Source organism: Microcaecilia unicolor, chromosome 11 (genome assembly GCF_901765095.1).
Source record: "Microcaecilia unicolor chromosome 11, aMicUni1.1, whole genome shotgun sequence".
Classification (NCBI taxonomy): domain Eukaryota; kingdom Metazoa; phylum Chordata; class Amphibia; order Gymnophiona; family Siphonopidae; genus Microcaecilia; species Microcaecilia unicolor.
Window position 1 is genome coordinate 12642121 of NC_044041.1, and position 19094 is coordinate 12661214.

General features: G+C 46.6%; 1 protein-coding gene across 5 annotated transcripts in view; it reads left to right on the forward strand.

The window, feature by feature from the left end:
* The window catches only part of EWSR1 (EWS RNA binding protein 1), a 197294-nt gene extending 179777 nt beyond the window's left edge, over positions 1–17517 (forward strand). For 4 of the 5 annotated variants that reach the window (XM_030218209.1, XM_030218210.1, XM_030218211.1 and 1 more), the window contains 3 exons: positions 2741–2838; positions 3410–3689; positions 16931–17517. In XM_030218209.1, coding sequence (XP_030074069.1) covers positions 2741–2838; positions 3410–3689; positions 16931–16973 — 421 coding nt within the window. In that variant the 3' untranslated portion in view covers positions 16974–17517. The remainder of the gene's footprint in view (positions 1–2740; positions 2839–3409; positions 3690–16930) is intronic. The other variant, XM_030218212.1, reaches the window with a different exon arrangement.
* Positions 17518–19094: the final 1577 nt, after the last annotated feature.

Genomic DNA, 19094 nt, shown 5'->3' on the forward strand with positions numbered 1-19094 from the left:
TCGTGACCGATGAGTGTCCCGGTCCTTCCTCCGGTGTGGCGGTTTTTCCTGCCATAAACGCCCATCCCCCGCTGCTCGCCTCCGCCATCTTGGCCGGCCACGCGGCTCGGACGGCTTCTTCTTGGGCCGCCCTTGAGGTGGGAGACAATGCCATGAACGCCCTTAATTTGGGGCAGTGTTGATGGTGCTGCCTTTTCTGAGGGAAGGCCCTTGTTTGACCGTGGAAGTTAAAATTGTTATGGTATGGTAGAATTTGCTTCACAGGTCCTGAGAGATTTTGTAGGGTAATGTGGCTTATTCAAGATTTCAAGGAGCAGTAGTGGGATTTGAATCCTAAGGTTCTCAGACCTCTGCTCCAAGTATTAGATATAGCTAATACATATAAAACACATTTGGTAACTCAACAATATACTAAAGGCCAACAGAGCCTGGTGGCCATTTAGCAACCTACCAAAAAAAAAAAAAAAAAAAACCGAGGCAAATCATCTTATAGTTGCCAATAACTACAAGATTTCTGTTGGTGTTGCTGAACATATTTGTTCACATGGCCAGCAGGAAAGATGCTATACTAGAGCTAGGGCTGACTGGAAGCCACGTGTTAAAGTACTTGCATGTACATCTAGAATACTGCAAATATTGTTTCAATATGTATTATTTGATGCATTATTTTGATTTTATTTTTGGCAAATAATTCCTAGAGCGTATTCAGTATACATATTACCATCAGTAACGGAGGTACTGGGGAGTCAGGTGACACAGCTGCTCTAGAGCCACAAAGTGGACTCCCTACTTTCTATGCTCGGAAGTGTCCCACTGTTGATATATGCATTACCCCCCCCCCCCCCCCCCCCCCCCCCCCCATTCTGAAGATTTAACTTGCTCTGTTTCATTGCGCCTCGCCTTAGGCCCCCCCCTCCCCCCGCTTTAGCCTCCCCAAATAGCTGAGTCGCCAACCTCCTATGATAGTCAAAGTTCATCTGCATACCATTGTGTTAAGGTGGGTAATTTTTCCATCTTGATGCACCCAATAGTGGCAAGAGTTATTTATCACACTTGCTATACCACCCTTTAGAAAAGAGCCTATCCAAAGTGGTTTATAAAACTATAGTTAAAATCAAATCCACAAAACCATATCATAAACTAAAAGAAGCACAAAGGGGAGGAGACCATATAGCAAATCTGGCCTGAAGATACTCAAGTGACCCAAAGCTGAGCTTTTTTTTTTTTTTTTTTTTTTTGGGGGGGGGGGGGGGATAAAGGGTGGAAGTTCAACCCCTTCTTAAATTTAAAGATTAGGCTCACTTCAAAGCTGGGCAGGGAGAGAATTCCATAATGTTGGAGAAAAGTAATAAAAAGAGACTCCCAGATGGAGTTGAGCCTTGCTGTAGACAAAGATGGAATGACTAGCAGATTTTATTTGAGATCTCAATGACTACAGGGGACAGTAAAGAATAAAGAGTGGCCAAATATTGAGGTTGGGCTGAATAAAACACAGAGTTAAAACCAGAATTTGAATTTCTTTTGATGAGCACCTGGTAGTCAATGGCCATCTTTCAAAAGACGGAAAACCCTATCACACTGCCTGACCCCTGTGATCTCCCTGATAGCTATGTTTATGGAGAGACTGTGGAATAAAACTGCTTGTTAAGCACTGCCAACACCATGGGATCTGTTTGGTTCTAACTGCTAATGATTCCATTACCTCAAAGGGAGGAGGATTCAACACCGTAGTTTACCTGAAAGGTACCTGTTGTTTGTTTAAACTACATCAATGAAGAGTGAATTACAAGCTCTAGCTTACTATTCTCTATTGCCAGCTTTTTTTTAAAACAGGTGTTCTATGCAGATATATTAAATTCTACCAACAATAGTTTCTAGATTCCATACTAATCCATAATATACTGACTTTCTGCTAATAAGGGGAGCCTGAGTTGCACATTTTGGACTACAGGAGAGCATTAGCATACTATATTGAATGCATGAAACACAGCTGTGCTTCACAGTTTAGGCACCCCACAACATTGGATTGCCACTTTTCAAGAGCAGTTTATTCAACTACTTATCAGCTTTTAAAGTCTGGTATACAATTTCTAAAATGAAACACCAAATTAGCACCACCGCTGTTGTATTCGATCTCTGTGAACAGAAAAAAAATATACAAAGCCACGACATGGTGCAAACTTTTGATCTATTATAGATTCAGATGACAGTACTTCAGTTTAGTTAACTTACACACAAAAAAAAAGTGATGCTGTTCTACTGTTGGGCAGACTGGATGGACCGTGCAGGTCTTTTTCTGCCGTCATCTACTATGTTACTTAAGACATAACTAAGGCAGCTCTGGGAGTGTCCCATTTTGTGTGGCCGATTCATCCTATCTGCAGAAAGCAAATTTGCTTAGATTTAATGGGGTTTCTCTGTGGACAGATTAAATCTCGCACTCCTGCTGTGAGAGAGCAGAAGTGCTAAAATGTTTGTACAAGCCCAGAAATAATTCTGCTGTGCTGTCATGATATCACTGCTTCATATCCTGCTGTCTACAAAGAATCTCTCACATGTAAGCAACTTTGCTTGTCCATGGAAAATAGTTAATAGGTAAGCAACTTAATTGTCTTATTTCATAGTGTTTTTGCCTTAAGACCCTTCTCACACAGTGATTTAGTGCTGCATCACTATTGGTGCTTATTTGCACTATTGATATATAACGTGCATAAAAATCTTATTCATGTAATTGTTTTAGGGGTTGTGGAAACCAGAATTTTTCTTGGAGAACTGAATGCAATCAGTGCAAAGCTCCTAAACCAGAGGGTTTTGTTCCTCAGCCTTTTCCACCTCCAGGTATGTCAGCTGCCGCAAAAGTTAGTTTATTCATCCACATACCTTTTTTTTAGCCACCGCATCACATGGCTTGTAGAGGAAGAGCTGCTTTGATATTTCCCCTTCCATACTGTGCTTTGTTTCAGACTTGATGCTTGTGTTAGAAGGCAGATAGTGGAATTGATTTGAAACTGTGTGCTATATTTTAATGCTGTTCAGTATAGTGGATCATAGTAACATGCATAAAACCATTCAGCTTTGGGTGTATTCACAATTATAAAGCATCCTTAAAATGAAATTTTCATATGCTTTTATTTAGGTACAGAGAGGTTCCTTTTTAATTGTTTAGGACTATCTTACCGTTGTGGATAGTGCATGCTATGTAACTGAGTTGCAGAGAGATTTGGCACAACTGACTTGGCTGTCTTGAATATTACTACTACTACTACCATCATTTCTATAGCGCTACTAAACGTACGCAGCGCTGTACATGTGAACATGAAGAGAATATATCCTGTTTAAACATCAGTATTGCTTTTGTAATTTTTTTTTCCCACTGACCTGTGTACATTAGCCATTTCTTCTGATTCAGGTGGTGATCGTGGAAGAGGTGGTCCTGGAGGCATGAGAGGTGGAGGAAGAGGTGGACTTATGGACCGTGGTGGTCCTGGCATGTTCAGAGGTGGTCGCGGTGGAGACAGAGGCGGGTTCCGGGGTGGTCGTGGCATGGATAGAGGTGGATTCGGAGGAGGAGGAAGAAGAGGAGGACCTGGTGGGCCACCTGGACCTCTTATGGAGGGAATGGGAGGAGGCAGAGGTGGTAGTGGTGGTGGTGGCGGTGGCAGACGTGGAGGACCTGGAAAAATGGACAAGTAAGTACCTGCGGAAGCGAAGGAAAGTCTGTTCCATAAGAGGTAAGGTGGTTTCATGATCAGGAGAAAAATATGATGTGATGCATAACTTATCCTTATTGATGATGTGGCTCATGTGAGCACTGCAGGAGTAGGATGGAGCCACTTTGATGCCATATATGGGCTCCTGTTTTTGAGTGCTAATGGAGAGATGTAAAATCAAGTGTTGTCAGTAAATAAAAGGTGCTAAATAAAAATGGGAATATGGGGGGGGATGCTTAAGACTTGAAGGATGTGTGAAATGGGTAGTAGTAATAGAGGAGTTAAAATAAAATGAAAATCTTGATCAATGGATCAAACAAGAAAACAAAGCACCTAGAATTTAACTCATCTGTTATAAAAAGGAAAATCTGCATGTATAATGAAATGAAGTTCTTCCTTGCATCTGCTATCACAGTTGCAATTAAGTACCCCCATGACTGCTGAAATGGGGCCCATGCCTCAAGAACATAAGTGTTGCCATAGTAGGACAGACTAAGGGTCCATGAAGCCCAATATTCTGTTTGCAACAGTGGCCAATCTAGATCACAAGTACCTGGCAAGATTCCAAAAGAGTAAAATATATTTTATGCTGCCTATCCTAAAATGTTATGGCAAACTATCTCGGATCTTCTCCGATGCATCAAGATCTGAAGTATTGTCAGTTAACGCTAATATCTCTATATATAAAAGGCACCACCAACGTTCTAAATGAAGCCTCCAGCCGGAAGTGTGAAGGGGAAGAGAGATCCGGTTTCCCCATGAGTGTCTGCCCTGCCCTCGCTCTCTCTGTAACACAAACGCAGCACAGCAAGAAACTTTAACACTGAAGGACTCGACTCCGAGGGGGGATTGGACAGAGAGCAGAGGGGACAGACAGCACAGGGGAAGGGAGAGAGGGCAGGGAGACACACACTCCCACATGCACACAGAAGAAAACCTTGCTAGCCCCCGTTTCATTTGCATCAGAAACGGGGCTTTTTTATTAGTCAATATTTCTTTAGTTATTTAAAGGACCTCTGTCGCACTACATAATAGAATATTCTTTGATCTGCGATTTACATGCATACATTGTCATCTGCCGATTGCTCAAACTATAATATAGAGTTAATTGACATACTTCAGATCTTGATACATTGGATTATCCTAAAAACATGGCTTTTCCCAAGTTCATCTTAATGGCTTATGGACTTTTCTTTCAGGAAATATCCAAACATTTTTTTTTTAAACCCTGCTAAGCTAACTGCTTTGACCACATTCTCTGGCAATGAATTCCAAAGTAAAATTACATGTTGAGTGAAGAAATATTTTCTCTGACTTGTTTTACATTTACTACTTAGTAGCTTCATTGTGTGTCCTCTACTCGTATTTTTGGAAAAAGTAAACAAGTGATTCAAGTCTACCTGTTCACTTCACTCAGTATTTTCAGTATTTTACTGACCTCTTTCATATCTCCCTTCAGTTTCTTCTCCAAGCGAGCCCTAGCCTCTTTATCCTTTCCTCATAGAGAAGTCGTCCCATCTCTTATGTTGTGCATGTGGCCATAAAGGCATTGAGGCGCCTGTGGCTCAATGTGATGTGTGTGAGGAGCCTGTCAGGGCATGAGTAGGGAGTTTGCAGCCAGTGCCGGTTCAGCATTGGTGTCTGAGGCGGCAGCTGGTTCTGCAGTGGCTCTGTCAGAAAGTGCCACCATTGCAGAGTCGACTCACGTGGCTGAGGCACTGCCACGTTAGTGTGGGGAAAACCATCTCCCCAGTTTTTCTGCTATGGCCAGGGTTACAGTATTGGGTGGGCGGGGGTTCCAGTTTCATTTGGGTCATGTATTGGGCTTAACATGCAAGGGAACCTTTTGAGGGAAATCAGATCCAGCCTTGTCAGTTCCTTTCAACAGCTCAGAGTGGATTGGATGGAGGATTTGGAGGACCTGACATCTGTTCTATCGGGAGAAACCCTTAGTGAGCAGAAAGATCTTCCTTGCAGGGTCCAGCAGCAGAGGTCCTGCTTCCTGGTGAGGAACAATCTATAGTGTGTATTTTTCACAGGTAAGAACTAGTAGAGCTGATAGCGCAAGTGTGCATGGTGCTTAATTTTGACATGGAGGAAGCACCCATGGAAGCACTTCCAGGAAAGTGGATCCCTTAGTGAAGGGTGGGGTATCGGGAGACAGACACGCATGTCTTGAATCCTTCCCTGTGAACGAGAACATCCAGGAGATGATTGTGCAGAGTGGAACTCACTGGATGCCCCTGGCAAAAGGACAATGACCAATTTTACCCTATTCCCACAGAAAAAGGAGAATCCTTCGTCTCCTACCGTGGATACTGTGGTCACTGCAGTTAAAGAAGATGACTATACCAGTGGATGGATGGTGCTACACTTAAGGGTTCTCAGGATCACAAGACGGAAACACTTTTGAAGTGTAGTTTTGACCCCTTGGACCTTGCACGGCAGGCATCCATTTGCGGGGGCTAGTGGCTAGGCCATGCAAATGTATTCTGATGAGCTCAGCATTCTAATATGTATACAGGTGGGATGCACAGCTCCAGAGCGGTGTAATTTAATGAGAAACTTCTATGACTGCTCTGGAGCTGTCGGAGAGGAGGGAAGCACAAGCAGGCATTTGCAGAAGGCTGCCTGCTTGTGCTTTCTACTTCCCGGCGCAACCACACACCCCCCCCCCCCCCCCCCAAGCTGAGTCCCATCATGAGCCCCCGCCTCATTTTTAAATAATTTCCTTAGCGACCCCCTCCCCAATGACACCAAACCCTTTTTTTTTAACAATTTTCCCTGGTGGTACAGTGGATCTCCCCCCCCCCCCCCCCCCCCCCCCCCCCCCAAGCACATACACACACACCCTCCTGACCCCACCTTCACCCCTCCGTGTACCTTTAGAAAGTGGAGGCAAGAGGATAGGAGCAGCAGCTCAGGCCTGTCTGGAACAAAGTGGCAGTGCCCAGACCCTGCCCAGTGCATTCTGGAATGCACTGGTGGGGCTGAACACCATATTTCCTTATTTGGTGCTTAGTCCCACCTAGAATGCACAGGACAGGACTTGGGTGCCACCACTTTGTTCTGGACGGGCAGGAAGGAGGAGCTATTGCTCCTACCCTCTTGCCTCCACCTTCTAACAGTACACGGAGGAGTGTGGGTCAGAAGTGGGGTGGATGTGTGCACGCACGGGGGGTCGCAATCCACTGGACCACCATGGAAAATTTTTTTTTTTTTTAGGTTCAGGGAGTCGGGGTCCACTGGATCTCCATGGGGGGGTGGGGAAGTGGTGGGGTTGGAGAGTGACTCGCAAACCGAGCAATGCACAAAGGGTGGTCCGTGCAGCTTTTTTCATGCAATCCCCTTTGTGCATCACTGGCTGTTAGTGAGTCACTAAATTTTACTGAGGCAGCTGCACTTTACGGCTGCCTTTGTGCATCGGGCCCTCAGTTGGATAGTGAATATGGCCAACAATCGTCTTATTCCATCTCGCGCAAGTATTTTGGTGTCTAGTTTGATATGAGATTAGGCATGGTCTATCTTCCTTGAGTGCACATATCCAAACTCCCAAGGGCATACATTTTTTAGTGTCGAAAGCACCTCAAGCCAAGGATTATCTGCAAGTCTTAACATCAGTGGCAGCTACACTGGAGGTGGTTCAATGGGCCAGGGTGCATATGAAGCCCCTACAGAATGCTCTGTTGTCCAGGTGGTCTCACCCAGCTACAGGATTTGGAGATGTCTTCAACTTTGCAGGGAGGTGGGATGAGTCTTCAGTGGTAAATCAGTGTAGACAAATTACAATAGGTGACGGTGGTAACACACAAGTCTGGTGGGCTGTGGAGCTCCTTGTCTAGGACAGGCGGTGCAGGGGCACTGGTCATCCTCAAGTGCAGTGGTTGATCAAGATGAGGACTCGGGCAAGCCATAGATTTGGAGGAGTACTTTTAGCAGATCCTCAAGGGCAAACCAGTGAGTTCTCTGATAATGAAACAGCGGTGACCTATGTGAAACAATCAGGGAGGCACTGAGTGGTCAAGTAGCATTGGAAGCCTCTACTTCTGCCCTGGGTGGAGATTTATCTCCTAGAGATCTCAGTGGTGCATGTTACTAGAGTGGACATTGACACCCTAGTGCAGACTTGGCTGTCCCAGGGTTTTCTCTACTTCCCCTGTGGCCATTAGTGGGACGAGTTATTCAATATGTTGAAAGCCATATCAGTCCCATGGTTCTGGTGGTTCAGGAGTGGCCCTGCAGATTGGTATGGAAATCTCGTATACCTCATAGTGGACATTCCACTGAAGTTTTGGAAGATGGAGACTGTTTCAGGGATCAGTCAGCATACCAGATTGTTGCCATTCTCTTGTGGCTTTGTTTTTGAGAGGGCTCAGGTTCAGCAGAAAGGTTATTCGTCAGCAGTGATAAGTACCATGTTGCAATCCTAGATCTACCTCTCTGGCTTATGTTGTGTGAGTTTCATATATTTTTGAGTGTTGGTGTCAAGACAAGGGATATAGCCTATTGCATGCATGCCTGGCAGAGATTTTGGAATGTCTTCAGAATGGGATGGGTAAAGGGTTGACTGGGCCTCCTTGACAGTTCAGGTAGAGGTATTTGCCTTTCAAAACTCGATTTGGGGAAGATCGATAGCCACCTCACTGGATGTTATCCGCTTCCTAGTGGGGGGGGGAGGGTAGTCAAGTTTATCCAGTTGCCACATTGTCCAGTGGTTCCTCAGTGGGATTTGAATCTTGTACTAGCTGCCTTGGTTGCTTCACCTTTTGAGCCTTGAGCAGATTGTACATTGAAGGATCTTTAATTTAAAGACAGATTTCATGGTTGCTGTTGCCTCAGCTCACAGGATTTTGGAATTACAGGCCTTATCTTGTTGGGAGCCTTTCTTACTGTTTTTCCAGTGAGAAAGTGGTCTTGAAGCCATTCCCTTCTTTTCTAAGGTAGTATCGGCATTTCACGTTAATCAGTCCATCTCTCTTCCAGACTTAGGTGATTCCAAAGGAGAAAGGGAACAGTGGCTATACCTACGTGATGCAAGGTTCCACATTAGAAGTCACATTCCAGGAATTCCAATTAGCATAGAATGTTGCTTCAAATTGGGCTTCTGCCAGGTACTTGTGACCTGGCTTTGCCACTGTTTGGAAAACAGAATACTGGGCTAGATGGACCATTGGTCTGACCCAGTATGGCTACTCTTTTATGTTCTTATGTAAGGATCCTAGGTGTCATTGTTGATATGTTGAAACCTCTGGCATAGAACGTTAGAAATTATTATTATTATAATGCCTTTGTATCGCTTCTAACCACGAATACTGTGCAATTCTGGTCACCACATCTCCAGAAAGATACAGTGGAATTAAAGGTACAGAGAAGGGTGACAAAAATGGTAAAGGGGTTGGGATGACTTCCCAATGAGGAAAGGCTAAAAAGGCTAAGGCTCTTCAGCTTGGAGAACAGACATAGTAACATAGTAAATGAACAGTCCATCTAGTCTTCCCACAAGCCATGATTAAGCCAACAATGAATGTGATATAAAATACTTGATCATTTTGTCTATTTTTGGCATTTCTGGGACATAGACTGTAGAAGTTTGCCCGGCCCTGTCCTTAGGTTCCAACTACTGAAATTGCCGACGAAGCCCGCTCCAACCTATCTAAATCCATCTCATTTGCAGGCTACAGACCTTGAAAAGTCGTTGTTTTTTTTTTTTTTTTTTGTTACATTTGTACCCCGCGCTTTCCCACTCATGGCAGGCTCAATGCGGCTTACATGGGGCAATGGAGGATTAAGTGACTTGGCACTGTCCTTGTGTTCCAAATTACTGGATTTTCCATCAAAGCCCTCTCCAGCCCATCCTAAACTGGATTGCCATATACGGGATCCAGACCATACAAGCTTGCCCAGCACTTGCCTTAGATCTTCACAGCCTGAGTCACCATCTAAGTGCCACTCGACATGCAAGAGCATGCAACACTTTTGTTTTTTTATACCATTCATTTTCTAATTAAAGATCCTCTGTGTTCATCCTGCACATTTTTGAATTGTCAGTTATTTTCTCCACCACCACCCTTGGGAGGGTATTCCAGGCATCAACCACCCTCCCTGTGAAAAAGAATTTCCTGCAATTACTTCTGTGTCTACCATCCTGCAACCTCAATTCATGTTCTCTTGTTTTACCGTTTTCCATTCTCTGGAAAATGTTTCTCCCACTCAGTGTTTTATAGACCTCTATCATATCTCCCTTCAGACAGCTGAGGGGGAGATATGATGGAAGTCTATAAAATACGGAGTGGAATGGGTAAGTGTGAATTGCTTGTTTACTCTTTTTCCAAAAATACTAGGACTAAAAGGCATGCAGTGAAGCAACTAAGTAGTAAAATTAAAACTGGAGAAAATATTTCTTCACCCAATAATTAAACTTTGGAATTTGTTCCCATAGAATGTGGTAAAAGCATTTGGCTTAGGGTTTAAAAAAGGTTTGGATAATTTTCTAAAAAGTCCATAAGCTGCTATTAAGATGGACTTGGGAAAATCAACTGCTTATTTCTAGGAAAAGCAGCACAAAATCTGTTTTACTGTTCTGGTATCTTCCCAGGTACTTGTGACCTGGATTGGCCACTGTTAGAAATGGGATACTGGGCTTGATGGACCTTCTGTCCCACTATGGCAGTGAGGTGATTGTCTTGTTTGGATATCCAGAGAGTGTTGGCTTATCTAAAGAAAATGAAAAAAGTTCAGATTTTACAACAGCCTCCTTTAGTGTCCGTGGGACTACGCCTTTTTATTAGAGGCATTCATAAACTGTCAATCAGAATGCAGCCTCTGAATACACCTTAAACAAGAAAAGTGTAACTGGGCCCAGAGGCATGATTGACTTCAACAGTGTTGATATTTCGCCCTCTGGATTGAAACCTTCAAACCTCCCTAATTCCTCATCAGCATACTGCTTGTCCACTACAGAGGACCCCTAATTTCAAATCACCTACCACCTTATTGGGGGAGGGGGGGCTAGTCAACTGATCTGCCGACAGCCACTCCTATTGCCCTCCCCGCTAATGTAAAGTACTCTCAACCTGCTGCAAGGATTTCAAATAATTGCCTCACACTTTGAGGCTGTTCTGTCTCTCTCCAACTTTGTCTTCCACGCCTATTCCAACCCTATCACTTAATACAAGTCCTGGGTAAACCATTCCTTACAATTACCTCCTTAACCATTGCCATTTGAGGTAGGGTAATCGCATCCAGGGCAGTCCATGTCCTCACCACTCAGTATTCCAAGCTTCCACTGAGAATTGCTTGTCGAAATACCCTTCAAGACTTTTTCCTCCCATCTACGCAGACAATGTTACGATCTACATCCCATTCAAACATGATCTAACAGTTGCAACAAAGTGCAAAAGATCAACCTTGAGTTCACGACCAAGCCACCACCTCCTCTTCACCCTTTAACCCTCAACCAACCTACCCAGGCCTCTTTCTCCTCCTTTCCTGAGATCACCGAGGATGAAACTTCCCGCCTTCTTTCCTCCTCGAAATGCACCACCTGTTCCTCTGATCCCATCCCCACCAATTTACTCAACACCATCTCCCATACTGTCACCCCCTCCATCTGTCGCATCCTTAACCTCTCTCTCTCCACTGCAACTGTCCCTGACACCTTCAAGCATGCCGTTGTCACACCTCTCCTCAAAAAAACTCCACTTGACCCTACCTGCCCCTCCAACTACCGCCCCATCTCTTTTACCCTTCCTCTCCAAAATACTTGAGCGTGCGCCGTTCACAGCCGCTGCCTTGATTTTTCTCTCCTCTCATGCCATCCTCGATCCACTTCAATCCGGTTTTCGCCCTCTGCACTCGACAGAAACGGCACTCTCTAAAGTTGGCAATGACCTGCTCCTGGCCAAATCCAGAGGTCACTACTCCATCCTCATCCTCCTCGATCTTTCCACCGCGTTTGACACTGTCAATCATGATTTACTTCTTGCCACGCTGTCCTCTTTTGGGTTCCAAGGCTCTGTCCTCTCCTGGTTCTCCTCTTCTCTCTCCCACCGCACCTTCAGGGTACACTCCCATGGATCTTCCTCCACTCCCATCCCACTATCTGTTGGAGTTCCCCAGGGATCTGTCCTTGGACCCCTTCTTTTCTCGATCTACACCTCTTCCCTGGGCTCGCTGATCTCGTCTCATGGTTTTCAGTATCATCTTTATGCTGATGACACCCAGCTATACCTCTCCACACCTGACATCACCGCGGAGACCCAGGTCAAGGTATCGGCCTGTTTATCCGACATTGCGGCATGGATGTCCAACCGTCACCTTAAACTGAACATGTCCAAGACCGAGCTCCTCGTCTTTCCTCCTAAACCCACTTCTCCTCTTCCTCCATTTTCTATCTCAGTTGATAACACCCTCTTCCATATCATCATGCTGATCAATCCATAGACTGGTGGGTTGTGTCCATCTACCAGCAGGTGGAGATAGAGAGCAATCCTTTTGCCTCCCTATATGTGGTCATGTGCTGCCGGAAACTCCTCAGTATGTTCTCTATCTTAGCAGGTGGTGGTCACACACAGCAGCAGCTCTGGCTAGGTCTCCGAGCCTAATTTTTAGGTTTTGTTGAGTACCTGGGGTTGAGGGCTCTTGAGCAAGTGCAAACCTGGTGGCGCCAGGTCCCTCCTTTTCTCCCCCCTCCCACTGGCTCCGTTAAAAAAAAAAAAAAAATTTTTGGACGTCCTTAAGGGCGTTTATTTCAACATTTATTTAAACGTTTATTGCAGCTACTCACTGGGACACCAGTTCGTTACAGCTCGGAGCGAGAAGCAGGTCATTTTTACCTTTTTTGTAGCGGGCAGGGGGTTCCCCGATCGATCTCCACGTGGCCTATGGCGTCGGAGGGCGAGGGCGCAAAGAATCGCTCCCAGGACCGCGTGTGCGCTTCTAGCGGGGATGCGGGGGTCTTAAAGTCTGATTCGCCCTTGTTGGGTGTCAGTTTGGAGGCCGGTCAGTGTCCCGGTTCTTCCTCCGGTGCGGCGGTTTTTCCCGCCATAAACGCCCATCCCCCGCTGCTCGCCTCCGCCATCTTGGCCGGCCACTCTGCTCGGACGGCTTCTTCTTGGACCGCCCTTGAGGTGGGAGACGTTAATGCCATGGCCGCCCTTGATTTGGGCGACGGCAAAAAAGCGGCTAAAGTTAAGCGCAGTTCTTCCCGTGCGGCTCCTTCGCGGAGTGTCGCGCCGGACGCCATCTTGGATGCGCAGCATGTTTCTCCCACGCTCTTACGAGCGCCGGTTGAGTGTGCGTCTAGGGCTGTGGCCCAGGCTGCTGAAGTGCACAGTCTGGGGGGTTTCTCCCCCGTTTATTTTGCTGCTGCATCAGGCCTTCCTTATGCAAAACGCTGCCCCTGCTCCCTTGTCCGATAAAGGGGTTGAGGCCCCCGGAAGTAAACGCCCTCGGGTGGATTTCCAGGCCTTAGAGGACTCTGTTTCCTCTGATGTAGATGAGGGCAGCGTATCTGAATTCTCCCAACGGTCCTTTGGGGATTCCTTGGAGGAGACGGATTCCCGCTCGGTTGGAGCGGATGACCCCTCTGCAGCGCGGATCTTTCGCTCAGAGGACTTGCCCAACCTGTTAATGCAGGCCATGAGCATTTTGAAGATTTCCTCTCCGGAGGACGTCTCTCCCTCAGCCCCTGTTGGCTCCGCCATTATGCTGGAGACAAAGCGCCCGCCTAGAACCTTCCACATGCATGATGCCATGCACACCTTGATTTCGGCTCAATGGGATGTCCCGGAAGCGAGCCTCAAAGTGGCTAGGGCTATGTCCCGCCTCTATCCTTTGCCTGAAAGTGAACGGGAGGCCTTTCTTTGGCCTACCGTGGATTCTTTAATCACTGCGGTGACTAAGAAAACGGCGTTGCCGGTGGAAGGTGGCACGGCCCTAAAGGACGCCCAAGACAGGGAGCAGGGCCTGTTGCATCAGGGTCCCGTGGTGATGGAGGATCCCTCCCCCTTTGGTCTTACAGCCTGGCTATTGAGCGGCAGCGTCTGAGGAAGAAGGGCTTCTCAGACAAGGTCATCGCCACTATGCTGAGAGCGAGGAAGCGCTCTACTTCTACTGCTTACGCCAGGGTTTGGCGTACCTTTGCAGCGTGGTGTGAAGCAGGCTCACTTTCTCCCTTCACTGCTCCAATTTCTTCAGTGTTGGTGTTCCTGCAAGAAGGTCTGGAGAAAGGCCTGTCGCTCAGTTCCCTTAAAGTCCAGGTAGCGGCTCTGGCTTGCTTCAGGGGCCACCTGAAGGGTACTTCCCTGGCTTCGCAGCCAGATGTGGTGCGTTTTCTCAAGGGAGTTAATCACCTGCGCCCTCCTCTGCACTCAGTGGTGCCTGCGTGGAATCTCAACCTGGTGCTAAGAGCCTTGCAGAAGCCGCCTTTTGAACCCTTGTCGAGGGCATCTCTGAAAGACCTGACGTTGAAAGCAGTCCTTTTGGTGGCTATCACTTCAGCCAGAAGAGTTTCCGAGCTCCAGGCACTCTCATGTCGAGAGCCTTTTCTGCAGTTCACTGAGGCAGGAGTGTCTATTCGCACAGTGCCTTCCTTCCTGCCCAAGATTGTTTCTCGCTTCCATATGAATCAGCAGCTCTGTCTCCCTTCCTTTCGTAGGGAGGACTACCCAGAGGAATACTCTGCTCTCAAATATCTGGATGTGAGACGAGTCATCATCAGATACTTGGAAGTGACCAATGATTTCCGGAAGTCGGATCATCTGTTTGTCCTGTTTGCAGGTCCTCGTAAGGGTCTGCAGGCTGCTACACCTACAGTGGCAAGATGGGTCAAGGAAGCCATTGCTGCGGCTTATGTGGCCACGGGGAAGGTGCCGCCTATCCAGCTGAAGGCTCACTCCACTAGAGCTCAGGCGGCCTCGATGGCAGAGGCCGGGTCCGTCTCCTTGGAAGAGATATGCAAGGCGGCAACTTGGGCATCGGCCCATACCTTCTCCAGGCATTACCGCTTGACTGTGGCTGCTCGGGCGGAGGCCCGGTTTGGAGCTTCAGTGTTGTGGTCAGGGATTTCAATGTCCCGCCCTGGGTGAGTACTGCTTCGGTACATCCCACCAGTCTATGGATTGATCAGCATGATGATATGGAAGGTAAAATTATGTATCATACCTGATAATTTTCTTTCCATTAATCATAGCTGATCAATCCATAGCCCCTCCCAGATATCTGTACTGTTTATATTCTGGTTGCATTTCAGGTTCAAGTTTAGTCTTCAGTTCCTGTTCAGGAGGACTTCGTGTTCAAGTTTTTTCAATTGGATTCTTCAAGAGTTGAGACGAGTTTGTGTTAGTGAGCTGCTGCATTCCTCTCCCCTCTGTTTTACGGGGCTGGATTGAGACTTAAATTCTGCCGGCGCTCCCTCCCGCTTCGTGCGGCTGTAGGGCAGCTTTGTACCCCTCCCGCTTCGGCGGTGTTAGGGTCAGTCAGCTCCTCCCGCGGTTGCGGTTGCAGGATAAGCCAGATCCCCCCGCATCGGCGGGTGTGGTGTCCCTCCCCCGCTCCGCGGGGATGAGCTGGACGGATTTCCCTCCCCCACTTGTGTGGGGATGAGCTGGGTTAATTCCCCTCCCCTGTTTCGGCGGTGGTGAGCTGGGCAGAGTGTCCCTTTGTGGGTGTAATTCTCTAAGTGCTGAGTCCTGCGGATGGAGCTTGGATATCGACATACTGAGGAGTTTCCGGCAGCACATGACCACATATAGGGAGGCAAAAGGATTGCTCTCTATCTCCACCTGCTGGTAGATGGACACAACCCACCAGTCTATGGATTGATCAGCTATGATTAATGGAAAGAAAATTATCAGGTATGATACATAATTTTACCATCCTCCCCGTCCCATCTGCCCGCAACCTCGGAGTCATCTTCGACTCCTCCCTCTCCTCTGCGTATATCCAACAGACTGCCAAGACCTGTCGCTTCTTCCTCTTCAACATCAGCAAAATTCGCCCTTTCCTCTCTGAGCACACCACCAGAACTCTCATCCACGCTCTCATTACCTCTCGCCTTGATTACAGCAACTTACTCCTCACCGGCCTCCCACTCAGCCATCTATCACCCCTTCAATCCGTTCAGAACGCTGCCGCACGTCTTATATTCCGCCAGATCCGATATACTCATATCACTTCATTGACTTCCGATCAGATATCGCATACAATTCAAGCTCCTCCTCCTTACCTACAAATGCACTCAGTCTGCGGCTCCTCACTACCTCTCCACCCTCATCTCCCACTATGTTCCCGCCCGTAACCTCCGCTCACAGGACAAAGCCCTTCTCTCAGTACCCTTCTCCACCACTGCCAACTCCAGGCTCCGCTCATTCTGCCTTGCCTCATCCTATGCCTGGAACAATCTTCCTTTACCCATACGCCATGCCCCCTCCCTACCCATCTTCAAATCTTCTTAAAACTCACCTCTTCAATGCTGCCTTCGGCGCCTAACAGCTTGAGAAATATAGAATGCCCCAATCTATCCACCCTATCAGATTAACTGTTCACTTGTCCTCTAGATTGTACACTTGTCTTTAGATTGTTCTCTTGTCTTTTAGATTGTAAGCTCTTTGAGCAGGGACTGTCCTTCTATGTTTAAATTGTACAGCGCTGCGTAACCCTAGTAGCACTTTAGAAATGTTAGTAGTAGTAAATCACAAATGAAATCAAACACAGCCTCCAAATAATGAATTAATGGGCGGATGCATTCCAACTAAAGGTAAACGCAGAAAAAACTGTCCCATCCTCTCATCACAATATAACACTAACAAACCCACCACTATAAACACCCCAGACTACACCCTCCCTATTTCGGACAGCCTGAAAATTCTCGGCGTTACAATTGACCGAAATCTCACACTGGAAAGCCATGTGAAAAACACAAAAAAGAAAGGGACTGGGGAAGTTTGAGAGGTTGGGTAGAAAAATGGTGTATTCTTCTATATGGGATTTGCACCCATCTAACCAAAGTGGACATATGTTCGCTGGACAGATGAGAGAGGGCTGTTGAGGGCTTTTCTAGTTTCAGGTACTGTTAATACATTGCATAAACTAAAAGTGTATGGATTTCTCTGTCCAATAAATATGGCTTTGCTTGACTTGTCTGTCACTTCACTATGTATCACTGTTTTCTCCTCCCTCCCCCCCCCCCCCCCCCCCCCCCCCCCCCCCCCCCCCCACAGAGGTGGAGAGCACCGTCAGGAACGCCGAGAACGGCCCTACTAGAAGACACCGCCCTCTAAGAGCTGCGTTTACTACCAGATTTATTTTTTAAACCAGAAAATGTTTTAAATTTATAATTCCATATTTATAATGTTGTTCACAACATTATGACTATTCCTTGGCTGTACTTTAGTATTTTTCACCATTTGTGAAGACATTAAAATGGAAGCTTAATGGTAGAATGGCTGTTTCTTTTCTTTTACTTTTCCCTCTTTTTAAAGCTGGTTGTTAAGACTGAACCAATGAGAACCATTGTTGTGAGCATGCAGTATCAGTATGTGGCTGTGCTACAGGACAATAACAATGTAACTGTTAATGGTTGTAATTTTTTTTTTTAATACCAAATGTTTATAGAAATAACTCCTAAGCTAGATTGCAGAATGGTGTGAACCCCTCCATCTGCAATCTGTTACTGATCCTTGGCAGAAATGGGTGTTAGTGCTTTTATACACTAGCATGTAGTGTAATGGTGTATTTAAACTAACTTTACCATGTATTTAGGGGCAGTGGTTCCCCTTCCCACCAATAAACATATTAATCAGCCAAATGTGTGTGAAACGTTTTGGTTTCCTGGTGAGTACAGCTCTTGGGAATAGCAGCCCTGTGGTATAAAGTTGGTGGAGAATATAGAAATGACACCTGCAGGTTTGTGCAAGGAAATGCAGGCCATGTTATTCCCCCGTGTGAATGTTGTCATCTGATGGAGCCCCGGTGTGGATGCTGAATCGCTAGCACTAGAGAGTTCTAGCAGTGTCCCACCGGTCATACACTGGTACTTTCCCACTCGATCAAGCGCGAGTCCCCCTCTCTTTTTATTTCCATGGAACTAAGAAGATGCGTTTGCGTCTTACAATATGCTTTGCAAAAATCTCACTATCGCAAGTGCCTTCCCCTGCAGGTAATTTATCTTTTTCTTATTTGGTTCTCGTATTTTTTTTCTCTAGTTTTTTGGCTTCATTAAAACATTTCCTTTATTTTTCACGAGTGGCGTCCCAGATAGGCCACAGCCCTGACCTCAGTTTTAACGCTTCCCCTTTTTCAATTGATTGAGAAGTTTAATGTAGTTGAAATTCTTTTTTTGATGTCCCAGAAAGCTCTCAGTGGCTTCAAGTGGTGTCACCATGTTTCACTCATGGACTTGCACAATTGGTGCGTTGGGTGCCTTGGGCCAGATCATGACCCCTCTGTGATCTTTGTCTTCATATGTAGGCCAGGACACAGTGTGTGATTGGCTCAGCAGGTGAAGCTTTTTGACTCTGCGAAGACCGGACAGTCGTTTTCAGCACCAACAGCATCTACCTTCATGGCTTCTCCGACACAGGTAACCACTTGGAATGCACCAGCATCGAGTGAGTCTCCACATGCCTTAACACCGGACACGGAGGAGACACTTGGATTCAATGATAAGTAGTAGTAGTAGTCTATGCATCAGAGGAAGCCCAGGAAGCACAAATATCGATCCATCTCAACGTATGGTGCCAGTAGTGCAAAGGCATCGGACTCTCCAATACTTGAAAAGCGTTGGCATTGAGAGGAGCTCCTTGGAAGAGATGCCGGTGCACCAGTCCTCGAGCAGACTGCCTCTGCTCCCATGCCTTTGCCAAAGAGTTCTGGAGCATGCTCCGAGAGGAGCTGGCACAGTTCTGCAGGGAGCTCCCACTTTGACATTCAGGGTGCTTGCGCCCTCAATGGAACATCCCCAGGCCCTCTCTGAGGCTCCACTGATGCTGGTATCCAGAACATCGACACCAGCACCTCGCAGGGTATCAGTCTTTCCCTGCAATCTGAAAAAGGGCTGCATCTTGATGCTTCTCGGAGCGTGGACATCGTTCCACTAGATTGAGGGCGGTGCATACTGTCTCCTGGTTCTCGAGAGGAAGAGGAGTCTGACTGGAACCGCTCTTGGGTATCAGACGACGATCCACACCAGATCTGTATGTAACATGTAAACCACTTTGGTTGTACCACAGAAAGGTGGTATATCAAGAATCTGATAAACATGAAACATTACTTCTCGGAGGAGTCATATGGTATCCCTTCTGATCTCTCACCTCAAGAGAGATGAAAATCTTCTCTAGGCATGCTCTTTTACTGGTTTTGTGAGGGAGATGCCTGTGACCATCC